General features: G+C 38.7%; 1 protein-coding gene across 1 annotated transcript; it reads left to right on the forward strand.

Annotated features, from left to right (window-relative positions):
- The first annotated feature begins 6,371 nt into the window (after positions 1 to 6,371).
- Positions 6,372 to 12,448, forward strand: bhmt (betaine-homocysteine methyltransferase). Its single transcript, XM_072372487.1, has 8 exons — positions 6,372 to 6,480; positions 6,644 to 6,776; positions 6,867 to 6,979; positions 7,101 to 7,292; positions 8,482 to 8,629; positions 9,853 to 10,035; positions 10,123 to 10,351; positions 11,579 to 12,448. Exons 1-8 carry the CDS (start codon positions 6,457 to 6,459, stop codon positions 11,751 to 11,753), a joined length of 1,197 nt encoding a protein of 398 aa, XP_072228588.1. The 5' UTR covers positions 6,372 to 6,456; the 3' UTR covers positions 11,754 to 12,448.
- The last annotated feature ends 5,007 nt before the right edge of the window (positions 12,449 to 17,455 follow it).

Genomic DNA, 17,455 nt, shown 5'->3' on the forward strand with positions numbered 1-17,455 from the left:
GAGATGAGTCAAGTCGAAAATGTGACGTCCACAGACTGCAGGCCACTGATTGGGCAAGGAGTGACATCACTGGATGAGTCATGAAAGTGAGTCCTTCATAAAACAAACCCACTATTTTTAAAAACCTGTCAACAGTGACCACATGATGTTATTGTTTTTGTGATAGTTAACGGAGCACGTGGCTACATGCAACCAACGCCGTGGTCCAACAATGCAGATGTTTCTGTGCTTGGTGTCTGATGAAAGAATCCAGTGGGAGCTAGACGGAGCGTCCCAAAATGAAAAGGTGTCACGTCCGAATGACATCACGGGACTTTCGGCCGATTTGCTATAATGACCCCACCCAGACAAAAATTACCTAAACCGAGTCCTGTCAAGTCGAGCCAAGTAGGTACTATTGGAAAAGGGCCATTGGACTCTGTATTGTTGCTGATACAGCTGATTCAAAGCATTCAGACAACAACAAAAACTTAAATCTGTAATTTGTTACTTCGTTTGAATCTTCATTTAACAAACAAAAGTACAAAGAAATTATCTTTGGTGTCTTCACTGAACAAATTCAGTGTATCCAGTAAATATGAACTAAAAAAAATGTTGTTATAGAGGGATGTTTACCACGTGTTTCCTCAGTTTCCTTAAATAGACTTTTTAATTGCTTGGGAACTAATTGTTGCAGTTTTTCAGAGGAATCTGTGTCCATTCTGCCTGAATGATAGATTCTAGCTGCTCAACAGTCAGTGGTTTGTAGTTTGATTCTCCTCTTCATGATGCTCCATCAATTTTTAATACAAGACAGTTTTGGGCAGCAGGCCAGTCAAGCACAAATTAAGGATTTGTTTCTTCTTTGAACTTATTGATGATTATAAGAAGGAGTTTAGCACAAAGTGATGAACCATAATCCATTGCTGTTTGGAAAGACTAAATCTTTGATGGTGGTTCCTTTTATACCCAATGTTGACGCCCTGGAACAAATAAACAAGACAAGACAAGACTATAACTGTGGAAACTAAGAGGCAAAACCTGACCTGACCAAACCTGAAAAAATGTGAAAAACTGTGAACTTGTTGCATGAAGTGAGGTGAGGATTTTTGCAATGAACTGAGGGAAACCTGGAAACTGTCAGGGATCGTTGGTGAGGTAGGACCCAGATGCAATTCTTTCAAGATTCAAAAGGGTTTATTCAAAAAAGAGGGAGCAAGAACAAAAAGTGCGGCTGAGCCAGATAATAAGAAATACTTAAACATGAAAAAACGAGACTGTGAAAACAAAACTATGGAATAAATAACTCTGACAAAGACTATGACTATGGCAAGACTATGAGGCAGGAAACCAGACTTAGCTTTCATGGACAAGACATGAAGGGTTGGTGAGGATTCTGCAATGAATGAAAGGAAACCAGGAGACTAAATGCTGTGGAGGGAGGGATTACTGAGTGCGTGCAGCTGATGACAAGGAAACAGGTGATGTGAGTGAAGCTGATGGCAGGGGAGAAACATGACAAGAACAGAATCTAAGAACATGACAAAGAACCTGAAAACATAATTATGGAAACATAAAATGTGACAAAGCCTGAACATAACAGCAATCAAAATATATACTGTGACAGAAAACAGAAACTGTGACAGAAACTAAATCCTGTGGGGAGGTGATTGGTTATGGGGTGCAGCTGTGGAACAAAGACAGGTGACTTGAACCTGTCTTTTCTTTCTTTTTTTTGCATCCTTCCCAACTTTTCCTATTTCTAGATTTGTCTCTATTTGTAAATAAGATGAAGTTGGTCAATGAAGACACTGAAAATCATTTCCTTTGTATTTGTGCTTGTTTGATAAAGACTGTGATTAATGAACAATTATAGATTTATGTTTTTGAGGCTTTCTTGAAAACTTTTCTGCGTTTGTAGAGTGTTAAAAGTGATTTCGCTCCCACAAATCCATATGTACACATCACCGAGAACATTACATGAGCGTCTTTACGTGTTCCAACAGCCTTTCTCTCCTGAGTTTGTTTTTTTCCTAATTTATCTCCAGGCTCAGTCTGACATACCAATGGTTGCCAGGACTCATTTTGTTTTGTTGATCTTGGCTGGATCGCTGCAGGAGGGCATCACCATGGTAAACTGGACTGAAGTGTTAGTTTCTGTGTAATTATTGTTGTGCTGACTAAGGGAAAGATAACAGGATGGTGAAAAATGTTAATTCAGATGAAGAAGTTTGGAAAGCGGGAGAAATCCATTTTCCAAGCCTCCCATCCCCTGGAAGCTGTGGACATACTTTTGATTTATCAAGTAATTTTAGATACTTAAAGACTGAGAATTCAGAAGTTTTAAGACAGTGAAATAATTTTGTTTGTAGCCTCTGTACATACTACTGTATACCGTATATGGACCCAAAATGGCCATTTTTACTGTGTTTAAGACAGTTTTTTCCTAATTTAGTCTGAACATAGTTTGCTGTTGCTCTGATTCTGCAACGAACTGACTTACATTTACACAGGCAGTGCCAATAACAGCCCCTTAAGTGTGCCCAACTTCTACCCAAGCAACCAAAAAAGAAAAATGTGCTTTAGTTATTTTCAGACCCACGTGGCTAAATCCACTTCCAGTTACTGAAATGGTTTTGAATTTGTTTCTCCACTTTAGCACAAAACCTGTGGTCAATATGAATACTGTATATTGAGAGAAAAATAGCTCAACGTACATATGAAATGTAGAGTTCAGAGTCCTTTGAGTTACAGCTGCATCTGCAGGAATTCCCTACATACAACAGTGTAATAATGTGGCAATGATTAACAAGGCTCCAGGGAATATTTTTGATTTGACATTTTAACAGGTCTGAAAATATGTTGTTGTGTGGTCGAAGCTCAGCTGGACTTTTCACTTTTTCTCTTCTTTTATTTAAAAAACGGGGGCTGGTAGCAGGAGCGCTCTTTTTGAGGGTTCCGCATGTGTCGAGTTTGTTTTAGATTAAGCATCAGCACTGACTGCACATGGAAAAAGACCCTATTGCAACTAGAGGGCAGGTGATGTTATGTTATGTAGGTTTTACAAAGCTCTTAACAAAGTGTTTCTCATTCAGCTCTTCACACACACACTCATATCACACATTTTATTCCAGCTATACACAAGCAGCACTTTTTCTTCTGTCATAAATACACTTCACAGATACTTCTACAATAAAAAAGCAGGACAACACTGCTGTGATATCCAAAGGTCTGGTTGTTTTGTCTGATTATTTTTCGTATAATCTTTTGACGTTTGCTTCTGAATTACTAAAGCATAAGCATCCTGTACCAAAGTTAATATTTTAACATGCATTTTTTAGATATTTTCATGCACTTTTAATCAAATTCATTCAAACTTTCTATGTTATCTTCCACTACTATTTGATTTCTTTTTAATCTTAATATGTGTATGAAGTCATTCTTGTTTTGTTTCTGCACTGCCTTGTCAGTTATAATACAAATAAAATTGTTTTAAACCCCCTCAGAGATTATACCGCTTGGATTAAAAAGACAATGTTTAGTTGAACTGGTATTGTAGACACAGTTCAGCTTTATTTTTGAAGTCACAACTCCTTGTTGTTTAGAATAGAATAGAATAGAATAGCCTTTATTGTCATTGCACTGTGGAGGTACAAAGAAATTGAAGGTGCTCCCGCAGAGCCATCCTGCACCACAAAGATTCAAAACAAAGCAAAAAAAACATATTATAAACATAAAAACATTTGGATTAAAAATATGAAAATATGAAAGAGAAAAAGGAAGAGAAAAAGGAAGTAAGCATTGGGTTAAAAGATTTAAAGAGGCTGCAGATATTGCGATAGGTACAGACATGGCAGGGGTAGCCAGTGCGGTTAAGGTGCTGCAGTGAGAGGCTCATCTCAGGACTGAGAGGTTCAGGAGGTCCTTTGTCCCCACAGCCATAAGGCTTTTTAACAGTGATTGCTGATTAAACTTTTGTTTGTTATTTGTGCCAGGTGACAAAGTGTTTGGAAAAACATGTTTAAAGGCACCACCTTGAAGAAATATTCCAGGTTTTACTCCCACTTATCTGAACTTTGATATGCCAAATAACCTATTCAATAACTCCTGTTCCTTTTTACACATTTGAATTCTTTAAAAAGTAGTCTACAAGTAAAATAGCTTAAAATGAGTGAATATAGTCTCCACGTGTAAAGTCTTCTGCTTTCTGTTCATGAACTATTAAATCTTCCAAAATTTGATTATTGTTTCCCAAAAAAAGGGCTTAAATGAAGTTAAACTCATTCGCAGCTGACGACAGATGATTCCGACTGCAGTAAAAAGAAGTCCTTTCACATCATTTGTTACCTAATTGGATCGAGTATCTACACTGTTTACTTTTATGAGAGAATTTGATTAGATATGCTTCAGCAATGTACATCAGAGCTCTAATTTCACACTTTTGACTATCTTCTCGAGCTTTACACAAATTTTCTTTGCCGATTAAAAACAAATTTATATCCGATGACATATCGACAAATAAAAAATCAGAAGATTGGCACTGCTGGTTATTTAGTTTACATAACACTGGTGAAAAATGTACTGTGTTAGTCCAAAACCTGACCTTTGAAATGCATGTAAACATGTCAGTCTGACAGAAATCTTAGTAAATTAGAATTCTCAAAACCAAGTTAACACACCCAGATAATGCATTTTGAGAGTTAAATGCCTCCTGTATGTATAACAGGGATGTCCAAATCTGGGGCCTCATGTACAAAGGGTGCGTACGCACAAAAAAGCGGCGTACTCACTTTGTATGTATCAAGAGCGAAATGACCGTGGAAATATGTGGTGGCGTATGCACTTTTCTACAGCTGTTGATTCTTTGGCAACATTTAGAGGTGATATTGGGAAACTGTTATAATAAATAAATGTGAACCCAATTTCTCCTCAGACTGAGTGATGTGCACATTTGAGACACATGAGCAATAATAACTGATGAACAATTAACTGATCTGCAATTACACGAGTGGATATAAAAGCATGCGCAAAGTGTTGCAGTGCATACCATTAAAAACAATGGCTGCTTTAGTGGTATTGGAAGACATTGTAAATGGTACAAATAGAAGAGAGTGTGTGTTAAGAGACAGAGAGGATTTTCTGGCACATGATGACAACTGGCCGCTGTCCTGTAGGTTTTAGATGTTTCCCTGCTTCAACACACCTGATTCAGATCAATTCATCATTAGCAGACATTAACAACTTAACAATCTTTTGAAGAGATCTATTTCATCTGAATCAGGTATGTTAAAGCAGGGAAACATCTAAAACCTTCAGGACAATAGCCCTGGAGGACTGTATACGCTCAACTAGACTAAAAGGCCAAAGCGCTCTGATCATGCACCAAAATCCTATCCAATACACAGAAGCAGTGTATGTTAATATGATCAAGTCTCTCAAACTATGTTATCTTTGATGTTTTTCATAGATGAAACAAAAGAAATGGGAATAAATTATATGTCTTTGTGACAGGCTGCTGGTAACAAAGTGCCTAAATATATTTAAAACTGGTTCTTTGCTAAATTGTCTGTTGCAAACACAACACTTGTTCATCCCTTGAGTTAGGAGCCTGCTTTATGCTTCTGTGGCTTCACAAACAAAAGAGACATTTCTCTGAAAATGGGCATGTACAAGGACTGGGGTAAAAAAGAAGTTAATGTCCAAAGTAAAACGTTAAAAGATTTCCAGAAAGGCTGGAGAACTATTGCTGAAGACCACTTAAAAGATTACAAGTTAACCAAAGGCTGCACTGGCCAGGTGCAATAGTTTTAGCTGAGTAAACCCCCAAAATAAGAGCTTTCAAATGAGCATTTTAAAAATCAGTCCTTGACGTGTTTTCTTTTGCATCCAGCTACCTAAATCCAGCACAACATATCTTGTAGCCTATAGGTATTAATACATCAGTCCAGATGTCATCTACTCATTTTCAAATATTCACAGAATACATAAATGGGTTGTTGGTGTTTTTCTAAGGAGAGAATAAACAGATTTGGTTTTGTTTGCCTGAAGACTTTAGTGTCTATTGTTGACCAAACTGCAAATGTCTTCTTTACTGAGACAGACCTCAGGCGGTCTCTAAAGAGCATTTCTGGCATGTGGAGTTGTATTGCCTCAGTATTATGGCTACTGGGCTATATAAGGTCTCAGATATCATATAATCTTATTGATTTATCACATGAACACAAACAATAAACAAAGCAAAAGACACTCTGCTTTCATGAACAATAGTCTGCGTTGTGCAAAGTTGCTGTGCCGCAGAAGAGGGTAGATGGAAGATAATTATATTGAGAAAGAGATGGGCGGTTCCTCCGGTGACATCAGGAGCTCCGCTCCCTCCTTGGATTATAAATACAGCATGGCTGCTTTGTCAGGTCCTTTTCCAAACTCTAAGGAGCAGTGCAATTTGAGAAGAGTTGGCCGATCACTGCTGCAAAGATCATGGCACCAGCTGGAACAAAGAAGGTAAGGGTGCACGCTGACAAGTACTAAATTATTGCGTTATTCTGTTTTTGTCTCTACTCTTGCACATTTTTCAAGTTGAAAATTTCTGGAATGTTGAACAGTGGCAAATTTGTATGCATGACTTTTATGTGACCTGCTTGTTGCGCGTTTTAACTCCGTGCAGAACATTCTGGAGCGCTTGGATGCTGGAGAGGTCGTTATCGGGGACGGAGGCTTCGTGATCGCCCTGGAGAAGAGAGGTTATGTCAAAGCAGGACCGTGGACACCCGAGGCAGCCGCCGAGCACCCAGAAGCGGGTATACTCCCCTTTCTTTATGCGCCTAACATGTGAAACCCCTTTAATGACAAACAGGTGAGGTGTTTAAAGGGTAGTCTCTTTGTTGCAGTGCGGCAGCTGCACAGGGAGTTCCTGAGGGCTGGGGCCAATGTCATGCAAACTTTCACTTTCTACGCCAGCGATGACAAACTGCAGAACAGAGGACAGACTCAGAAATTCACTGTGAGTACTGCGATGTGTTTTAATGTGCAGCTGCTCCGAGGTCTCATGTTGTTGGCCTTACAGCAGGTTTGCTCCCTGTAGAAGTGAAAATTGAAACCTTTCCCCCTCCTTTGAACCACAGGGCCAGCAAATAAACGAGGCAGCTTGTGATCTTGCCAGGGAGGTGGCCAATGAGGGTGATGCTCTGGTGGCAGGAGGCGTCTCTCAGACTCCTTCTTACCTCAGCTGCAAGAGTGCGGATGACGTCAAGGCCATCTTCCAGAAACAGATTGACGTCTTTGTGAAGAAAGACGTGGACTTCTTGATTGCAGAAGTATGTGTTAAACACTTAAATGTGATTTTTCTTTTGTTCCACAGCTTAAAGCTGCTGTTATGAGCTTGTAAATCTTGAATGTAAAGAGGTAACTTGGCCTCACATGAGTTTTTGAAAGAATATTTGACACTAAAGTAGCACAGGATGAAATATGTGCGCACATCTCAAAGGCTCCTGCCACTCACGAGGGCTTCAGAGCCATAAGGGGAAAGGTGTGGCAGATCACACCTCTCACTAACTCTGCCTCAAGATAAGTATAAGGTTCCCTTTCTGTGCTTTTCAAAGTTAAGCACTGGTTGGAGAAAGTAGTCAAGACTCCAAAAGCTGCAAGGTTTTAATCCAGAAAAACACAACAGAAGGTCCAGAAATTATCTTTTTAAACTCTGCACGTAAATGAGATGGCTTCGAGCATTTATTTTCACTGCCACTCTCAGTTTTAAGATGAACATTCCAGGTGGCAACAAAGAGGCCACATGCCTTTTTTTTTATTTTTCTTTATTTTTGGCTCTCGGGTCATATTTCTCTGCTTCTTTCCCCTCAATTTTAAACATAAGTGTGTGTGTGTGTGTATGTATATATAAAAAAAAATAAAACCATCAGACTAAGTGCAACGCATAAAGCTTCAGGAGCTCTGTAGCTCTGCCTTGACGCAAAGTTTATTCTCATGACTTGATTATGCAATGATTCGTTTGTAATTTTTGTTTTTGAGTAGCAGAAATGGGCAAAAATTGTGCAGCAAAACACTTTTAGTTTTTAGGTATTTTGGAGTAATCCTTGAACCATGAAGTTAAACATGTTGATCTCTTTTACTGAGGATTCGAAATTGTATTATTAGGCTGATATGTTTGCTTTAACTGCAGCAGTGCATACATTTTGGAGGTTGCACCAACATGTTTGATGGTGCATTTAAACCTGATGTTTGCTTAAACCTGAAACTTTAGTTTTGTTCCAGTAGGGGGCAGCAGAAACAACCTGAACAAATCTCAGGTTCATATTTAAGTCTTTGTTTTGTGTCTTTTATTTAGCCATTGAGTATGTCACTGTCTTGACCAGCTTAAAAACAACTTCCACATACAGATTGTCATTTGACTGGACTGTTACAGATTTATTTACAGCAGCTTTAAAATGTCTCCAGGAATTGTGGCAGATGATAAACTGTCTTCGCTGCTTCTTCTTTGCTTGCATGTAGTACTTTGAGCACGTGGAAGAGGCGGAGTGGGCGGTCCAGGTTCTGAAGACCACTGGAAAGCCTGTGGCTGCATCTTTGTGTATTGGACCTGAGGGTGACCTGAATGGAGTCAGCCCTGGAGACTGCGCTGTCAGACTTGTCAAAGCTGGTATGACAACCTACCAAACTTCAAACTGCTGTCACATCGTGTTGCTGATAGATTGTTTGAAGGTAAAGGGGCGGATCGTAACTCGGGGTCTGGGACTGGAAGATTTGTCGCATGGAAAACATTGAAAAAGAAATAACCTCCTTATCTTACCTCCATTCTTTTAGCTGTGAACTTTGCCGTCTTCAGTTTATGTATAATTACGCAGAGCAAAGTTCCATGACTACACAAAAAGATAGTCCTTTTGTCATATAAAATGCATACTTGTCCAAACTGGAAAATATGATCCAGTACAAATACCCTGAGGGATGCACATCTAGCTGGGAATTTGTTTGTCATGTTAAACCTGTAACTTGTTAAATGTACTACTTTATAGACTTGTCTAATCAGTTTTAGGACAGATTATCCTCATAAACCTGTCTGACTCAGCATAAATATCATATCTCGTGTCATGGAGCTTCTACAGATACCGCCCCATACTTGCTAATAAGATTAATGTTGTATATTTGACTCATTTTGATTAGATAGTCATCATGTATTAGAGTTTATAGATGATGACAACCTGTATGAACATGTCAAACGCAATCACACGAGACATCCTATTCATGTCCTTCTGCAAGGAAGTTATGTTGCCTGTTTTGCTATCATTGCATTATTTTGATCCACACTCGTAAAGCCATAAAACTCCAAAAATTCTGATTAATTTGTTATTAACTGCAGACCAGAAATTATGAGGTCAAGCTGGAAATATTTTTTTTTATTTATTTTTTTTATATATATATATATATATATACTCTGTCCTGACTGTTGTTTAATTTGTTGCTTGTCTCCACACGCAACGAGTGTTGTGGTTATTTTGGTATCTAAAATAACCCCACTAGTATCACAGACCCCACATCTTCCAAAATCTATGCACCAAGCTTGTTTTACTGGTTTTCCTTTATATCTCTGATCATTTAGGAATGTGAACTTGGTGTCATTTATAATTTTTTTTTTTTTTTTTTTTTTTTTTTTTTTTTTTATTTAAGCTCTTTCTTTAAAACAAAACAAACATATTTTTGCTGCCATCTAGTGGTAGGATGAAGCAATGCTGAATTAAAAGCAAACCTTTACACAAGTATTAGAATATTATTGGTTTTCAGCTCAATTGTTAAATTAAACCAGAAATGGAAACCTGGTTTTTCCCTGTCTAAAAACTGTATTAATTGTGTGTCTCATATTTGTAGGGGCTCAGATTGTGGGGGTAAACTGCCACTTTGACCCAGAAATCTGCGTGAAGACTGTGAAACTGATGAAGGAGGGAGTGGAGAAGGCTGGCCTGAAGGCCCACTACATGACCCAGCCACTGGCCTTTCACACCCCTGACTGTAACCGGCAGGGATTCATCGACCTGGTGGAGTTCCCATTCGGTGCGCAGCCAAGCCTCCACGTCTCATTTCTCAATCCAGATGTTGACATGGAAAATAACAGAAATATGCTCATGTTTGTTCCAACAGCTCTGGAACCTAGGACCCTGACCAGATGGGACATGCATAAATACGCCCGGGAAGCATACAACGCCGGTATTCGTTTTATCGGTGGCTGCTGTGGGTTTGAACCGTATCACACCCGTGCCCTGGCTGAGGAGCTGGCGGTTGAGCGGGGTTTACTGCCTGCTGCCTCAGAGAAGCATGGCAACTGGGGAAGTGGCCTTGAGATGCACACTAAGCCTTGGGTCAGAGCACGGTAGGCATTTCTTTCTTTTCCTCACTCTTTCTCTCCAAAAAAACCTAAAAAATTGTAAGGACATGAAAGGATTTTTCCTCACCTTCAGAGTGTTTTAATGAATTTTGTGCTTGTTAAGATTATCAGTTTGACACCAAATGGAGTGTTTCTGAAGTTCCTGAAGTGCCTCCTTTGTTCAAGCTTTTCTTAACGATGTCACCATGAAACAGATTTGCATAGTGGAGGGTATGGACCTCCGTCACTGCTCCATCTGAATAATATCAGACAGTCCCTGAGTGGCAAAAAAACATTCAACACGGCTGCCAAAATTAAAGGCTGGTCTCAAAAATTCTTTACCAAAGCATTTTTGGACCAAGGATATTAACATCTGTCCAGAAATCAGATCACCTGATATTTAAATGAATTAACCTCTTCTGTATGTTGGATAACTCGTAAAGTCTGGATGTCTGGTCATACGTCACAGTGGGACGTATCTGTCTAATTAAAGTGAAAGACCCTGATCACTATTCTGTTTGTAACACAGACATCTTTGCACTAAAGTTGCTGTTTTTTTTATTTATTTTTTTTATTTTCTTTATTCAAACCTATTTAATCTAAATTGGTGTAGAATCAATGATGCAGCCCATGTTAAATCAGAGCTGAGTTGTGACTGTTAAAATGTTTTGTGGCCTCTTTATCGTGGTTTCTAATCTTTTTTTCTTGTTCACTCCCTTCAGCAGTGTTGTTTAACCGTACAACAAAAGGACAATAAACTCCATCTTAAATATTTGGAACAAACTTTTAATGTATCATGGCGCTGCAACACAGCTCACTACAAATTCGCATTACTGAGCCTGAATTTCAGTTGTTTCGATGAGTTGCAGAAACAAATTTGGCTTTCTGCTCCTTTCTTTTTAAAAGTTTGTTAAAAATAAACTCTTGACTTCTTTCTGAATGTGATCCAGTTGATTGCACATCGGCCACCTGGTGGGATGTGACTAAGTACAGTGACGCATCATGTGCACATCTATACCTGTGCCAGTTTGGCACATGCTGAACAAAGAATAAGCATCTGACTTGCGCTCAGTCAATTATGAAGGCCTTAAAGACCCAGGAGTTAAAATGTAGCTGGTCCATTTTGGTGCTGCAATAACATACAATTTCAGAATGAGGTTTTTGGAACCTCAAAGCCACTCAAAGAAATTGTGAGCATGTAATACGAACCCTTTAACTTGCGCTTCTGTGTAGGGCCCGTCGTGACTACTGGGAGAAGCTGAAGCCTGCCTCAGGACGTCCGTTCTGCGCCGCCATGTCTACACCTGATGCCTGGGGTGTTACCAAAGGCCACTCTGACCTGATGCAACAAAAAGAGGCCACCACCCAGGAGCAGCTGAAGGTTCTCTTTGACAAGTCTGGCCACTGATTTTCCCCCGTCTGAGGCCTCTGATACAGAAGAGAAACCAAAGGGTGACATTCCCTCAAGTTTAAGTACCAAAAAAAAAGAGGTTCCTTTAGCCTTTTAGGACCATTTTTTCTTCTTTGTGAATACTGGTATCAAATGCTGACCATTTCAAAATGGCTTTCTTGACTTGATTAGCAATCAGTATCTGAGTCGTATCCTCATATTTGTAAGCTTCAAATTACTGTAACTACAAGGCTTAAATGAGCCACTGTGAACCTACCCAAATGATGCCTTTACACTCCACAAGTGCCTGAATTGTGTGAAATGATTAAAAACTCTTAAAGAAAATCTGTGTGTGAGTTTTACAGATGAGGCTCAGAAGTCACTTTGTAGGAAAACTCCAGACCTAAATCCTCGAATTAAATGTGACTTATCCATAATAAACTCATAATGATTCTACAGTCTAATTTCTGCTTTTATAGTTGCAGCTGAAAAAGAATTTGGGGGAGGTTATATTTAATGATGGGTCTTCCTCGGTTTAAACTGTTAACCACAAAAATCTCTTCAAGCTTTAAATAAACTGACACTGAAATAGGCCCAAAACAGACAATAAGGATAGTTAAAAGCTAAGTGGTGTTTGACTTGGGAGACTTTATTTTCTCATGAGTTTGTGGATTTGAATAAAGGCTAAATGACTCAATTTGCTTCCCCTCTGACATGGTTGGTAAAAATATGGGAACAGCCAGTGAATCTATGATGTACATAGATTGTGAGTGGGTTTGTTTTTTAACCCTGAGAGTCCGAAGGGAGTTTTGATTTCCTGTGTTTATTCAGCTGAAGTATTGTCTGTACAGTAACATGGAAAACATTAGGATGTGGTTTTTCCACACTGGTACAGTTTTTAAATGGATATAATACACCAACTTATTCTGCCTCACTATATTTAAATCCCTTTTTAACATGGTTTACAGATGCCTACAATCCAAAGGTTTAATTCAAAGGGGGAAAACCCATTTATAATCATCTTTTTATTGTGGGATTTAAAAAATCCCATTGTGGCACTTTCCTTTATGGGAAAAGCTTCAGTATTTACAGTACAATCCCATCAACAAAAGGAGATTATTTAATATAAAATAGAACTTGAATATGAATTGTAATCAGGATAAGTTGTTAAATAGTTATCCTTTCCCACTTTAGGATATTTTTTTGGTGGTTTAACAAACATTGACTTTAAAAAGTCTCTAACATAAACGATAACTTGCTTTTTTTATATATATATATATATATATATATATATATATATAGCCTTCTGCTTTGCATTTTAGCTGAAGAAGTGTCTGACTGAACTCACTCAGTTGTTTCTACCCTATTTTCTGTAGAGTGTGTGTGGTGTTATCGCTTATGTTCTTCAGCTAATGAAGCATTCGTCCTTTTACAATTGGGTCCAGAGCAGTCCCAAGTACAGAACCAGCCCTCTTTAGCAGTTTATTTGATTTCTTCGAGTCTCTGGTTCTGATTCTGCTGTCCCAAAAGATGGCTGCAAAGCAGATTGAACTCTCCTCCACAGACTTGTAGAAGATGTGCAACATCTTGGAAGCCTAAGTTTCCTTGAGAAGAACAATCTGTTATGTTGCTTCTTGAAAACAGCCAGATAAACCTCCAGGTATCTGTAGTCCTCAACCACCTTCACCTTGGATGGAGATGGTGTTTGGCTGGTCCTCGTAAAAAAATCCACATTCATCTCTTTTATTTAGTTTGTGTTTAAGATGAGGTGATTGTTCCCACAAAGTGATTGACCTGAACCTCAGCCTCTTATCCATCACTGATACACCAACAACTGCAGAGTAATTGGAGTATTTCTATAGATGACAGGACTCTGAGTTATACTGGGAGTCTGAGGTGTAGATAGTGAAGAGAAACGGTGAGTACAGTCCTCTGTGGGAACCCTGACCACCGTCTCAGAAAAACAATCCTTAAGTCTCACAAACTGTGGTCTGTTTGTCAGGTAGTCAATAATCCAGGTGGTTGTGGAAGCAGCCACTTGTGTTTTCTGCAGCTTCTTACTTAACAGTGCAGGCTGAATTGTATTAGTAGCACTAGAGAAATCAAAGAACCTGATCCTCAATATGCTGCCTGCTTTCTCCAGATGAAAGTGGGTATGTTGAAGCAAGTAGATTATGGTTACATACATACACTATATTGCCATAAGTATTCACTCACCCATCCAAATAATTAAATTCAGGTGTTCCAATCACTTCTATGGCTACAGGTTCAAGCACTTAGGCATGCAGACTGCTTCTACAAACATATGTGGAAGAATGGGTCACTCTCAGGAGCTCAGTGAATTCCACCTGTGCAACAAGTCCAGTCGTGAAATTTCCTTACTATTAAATATTCCACAGTCAACTGTCTGTGGTATTATAACAAAGTGGAAGCAATTGAGAACGACAGTAACTCAGCTACAAAGTGGTAGGTCACATAAAATGACAGAGGCAAGGCAAGTTTATTTGTAGAGCACAATTCGTATACAAGGCTATTCAAAGTGCTTTACAACTACATAAAATCCCAAGAAGGCAAATAAAATCATTCCAAAAACAAACCAAAAAAAATAATTTATTAATTAAATTAAAAGCGAAGAGTGAAGATAAAATACTTTCAGTTGTCATATGTACAGATAAACAGAACTGTTTTCAGCCTGGATTTAAACATTGTCAGAGTTGAGGCCTGTCTCACGTCTTCTGGAAGACTGTTCCAGATTTTAGGAACATAAAACTGAAATACAGCCTTACCTTGTTTAGTCCTGACTCTGGGCACCAGCAGGAGACCCCTCCCTGAGGTTCTCAAAGTCCGTGTTGGTTCATATGAGTCTAACATATCAGATGTACTTTGGTGCTAAACCATGAAGAGACTTGTACACAAGTAGAACTGTTTTAAAGTCTCATCTCTGAGCGACAGGAAGCCAGTGCAGAGACCGAAGCACTGGACTAATATGGTCATATTTCCTGGTTCTAGTCAGGACTCGAGCAGCAGCATTCTGGATGTACTGCAGCTGTCTTACAGCCTGTTTAGAGAGTCCAGTGAGCAGGCCGTTACAGTAGTCTAACCTGCTGGAGACAAATGCATGGATTAGTCTTTCTAAGTCAGGTTTAGACACTATTCCTTTGATTCTGGTAATGCTTTTTATATGGTAAAAAGCTGCTGATGTTATTGATTTAATGTGGCTGTTAAAGTTCAGGTCTGAGTCCAATATTACCCCTAGATTTCTAACTTGATTATTAGGTTTAAGAGAGAGAGTCTCAACACTGATGAGTGACTGATGAGTTTAGCAGGAGTAAATTGTTTTGCATCCACACATGCCATGTATGACCATGTATCTGCAGGCCTGTGTTCTCCTGCCATCAGTGACACATAGATCTGAGTGTCATCTGCATAGTTGTGGTAGGACACATTATAGCGGCGAATTAGCTGGCCTAGTGGGAGCATGTACAGATTGAACAATAGGGGTCCTACGATGGACCCCTGGGGAACTCCACAGGTCATAGCTATTTGGTCTGAGAGTGTGCATCTCAGTGTGCATCTCGAGAACAGACAGTTACCAATTTCAACAAAATACTTATTGTCCTCAAGATAGGACTTGAACCAGTTTAAAGCACTACCAGAGATTCCCACCCAGTCTTCTAACCTCTGTAATAAGATTGCATGGTCAACTGTGTCAAAGGCAGTGCTCAGGTCCAGCAGAACTAAGACTGAGACTTTGCCTGCGTCTGTGTTCAGGCAGACATCGTTTGTCACCTTGATCAGAGCTGTCTCAGTGCTGTGGTGGGGCCTAAAGCCTGATTGGAAAGTATCAAAACCTATTGTTAGACAGGAGAAAGTCAGAAAGCTGTTGGTATACAACTTTTTCTCGGACTTTGCCTTAGAATGGCAGGTTTGATATGGGCCGGTAGTTGTTCAGTACTGTGGCATCAAGACTGCTCTTCTTTAAAAGAGGCTTATTGACAGCAGTTTTTAAGGCTTTTGGAAAAGTTCCAGTCAGGAGTGAGATGTTAACTAGATGAGCGAGTTGTGGTAACAAACTGCTCAACACAGACTTTAGAAATTTAGTGGGCAACTCATCAAGGCAGCATGTTGATGAACTCAGACTGCAGATGATCTCTTCGACTGTTTTTTCAGTGACAGGTGAGAAATGCGTCAGCTCTAGGTGTCTAGCTGACTGCAGAGTAGTTATTTGTGTTGTGGAAATGCCTTAAAATTTTTTAATGCCTTAAACTTTGTCATTAAAGAATATTGCAAACTCATTATAATTAATTAACACTAAAGAAACAAAAATACCTAATTTACAGAAAATTTGCAAAGTTTTCTAAAATACGACAAAAACTTACAAATGTATAAACTGAATTTAAATACGTCTCTCCGATATTTTTGACCCTTTCGGCTTGCCATACAGCTTCCAGCCGTCAGTACGCTTCATTGCGTACTTGCGTCATGGATATGTCCACGTGCAGATGTTTATCCTCCTCGTGCACGTCTGCCGTGAGGGAGAAAGAGACATGGAGCGAGAGAGAAAATAATCTGTCTATTCAACAGATATTTAACTTACCAAAGAATGAAAGAGGAGTTATTTATGTGGATTTATTTCTGTTTCTGTCCAACATTTTGCTGCAAGAAGTTGCTGCTGAAGTCTGCTACAAAAGCGAGTCTTTAAAGGTGGCTTCAATGTGTATAGGGAAAAATTGTTTTAAAGTGCTTTAACAATACGAGAGACAAATGATCGTGCTTGTCTCTTAGGGGAATTTGAAAAAATACATATATTAAAGGGTGAATTGTAGACTATTAGAGTATAAAACAAATATATATATATGAAGTGACAGAATGATGACACCAATAAACATCTGGTAAATTATGTTTAGACAATGGTCACAGGCTTCAACCAATATCTGCCATAATTTGCATGTCAAAGTTTGCAGTCTTGTTATTGATTTGGCCAAAGCAGCACAAACCATGGGAAAATGTTTTTAGCAAAAAAAAACAAGAACACGTGGATATAAAAACAGCAATTTTGATCACAGGGAACAGGTTAGAAAGAGCAATAAGTCATACATATACGATTTATGGTTGATTTTGAACATGTACAACCTTATTTAATCATCTTGTGGCATGATGGTGCTTTTTTAAATCCCACATTGTCTTTTTTTTTTTGCTATCATCTTTTTGTCATGTTTTTGGGTAATTTTGTCTTAATGTAAACAATTTGTATCTCATGTGAGTCATTTGACATCTTATGGTAGTTTTAGTTTAATTCTCAATGTTTTATATGTAATTGGTCAGTATTACGTCATTGTTGGTTTTATTTTCATTACTTTAGATTTTCCAAAAAGCTGTTTAAGTGTTTTTTTGGTAATTATGTGCCTCTATGTGGTTGCTTTCACAGATTTTGCTCTTCTTTTATCTGTTTGCTGTCCCTTATGTCTCTTATGTTTATTCATTTGTTTGTGTTACTTTCTGGGCTAAACGTGATATTTCGAAAGTAACATAAATTAAATGACTTATTTATAGTTATTTTTGTCTATGAATAAATTATTTTGACACATACGCCATATACGTGATTGAGATACGGAATTTTTATTTAGAAATGTTTAATATTTCCGATTTTATCAGGTAACTTGAATGCACCATGTGGAGGATTAAACCCTCCCCGGATTTGAGAAACACGCACGCAACTT

The sequence above is a fragment of the Leuresthes tenuis genome, unplaced genomic scaffold (assembly GCF_036924035.1).
Source record: "Leuresthes tenuis unplaced genomic scaffold, fLeuTen1.0.hap1 SCAF_19, whole genome shotgun sequence".
NCBI classification, from domain to species: domain Eukaryota; kingdom Metazoa; phylum Chordata; class Actinopteri; order Atheriniformes; family Atherinopsidae; genus Leuresthes; species Leuresthes tenuis.

What these genes read in the sequence shown, in the direction of transcription:
- bhmt (XM_072372487.1), top strand. Translation starts at nt 6,457, where the DNA reads ATGGCACCAGCTGGAACAAAGAAG. An exon ending in CGCCGAGCACCCAGAAGCGG is followed by an intron (nt 6,777 to 6,866) that starts GTATACTCCCCT and finishes TCTTTGTTGCAG; the next exon opens with TGCGGCAGCTGCACAGGGAG. An exon ending in AAGCCTTGGGTCAGAGCACG is followed by an intron (nt 10,352 to 11,578) that starts GTAGGCATTTCT and finishes GCTTCTGTGTAG; the next exon opens with GGCCCGTCGTGACTACTGGG.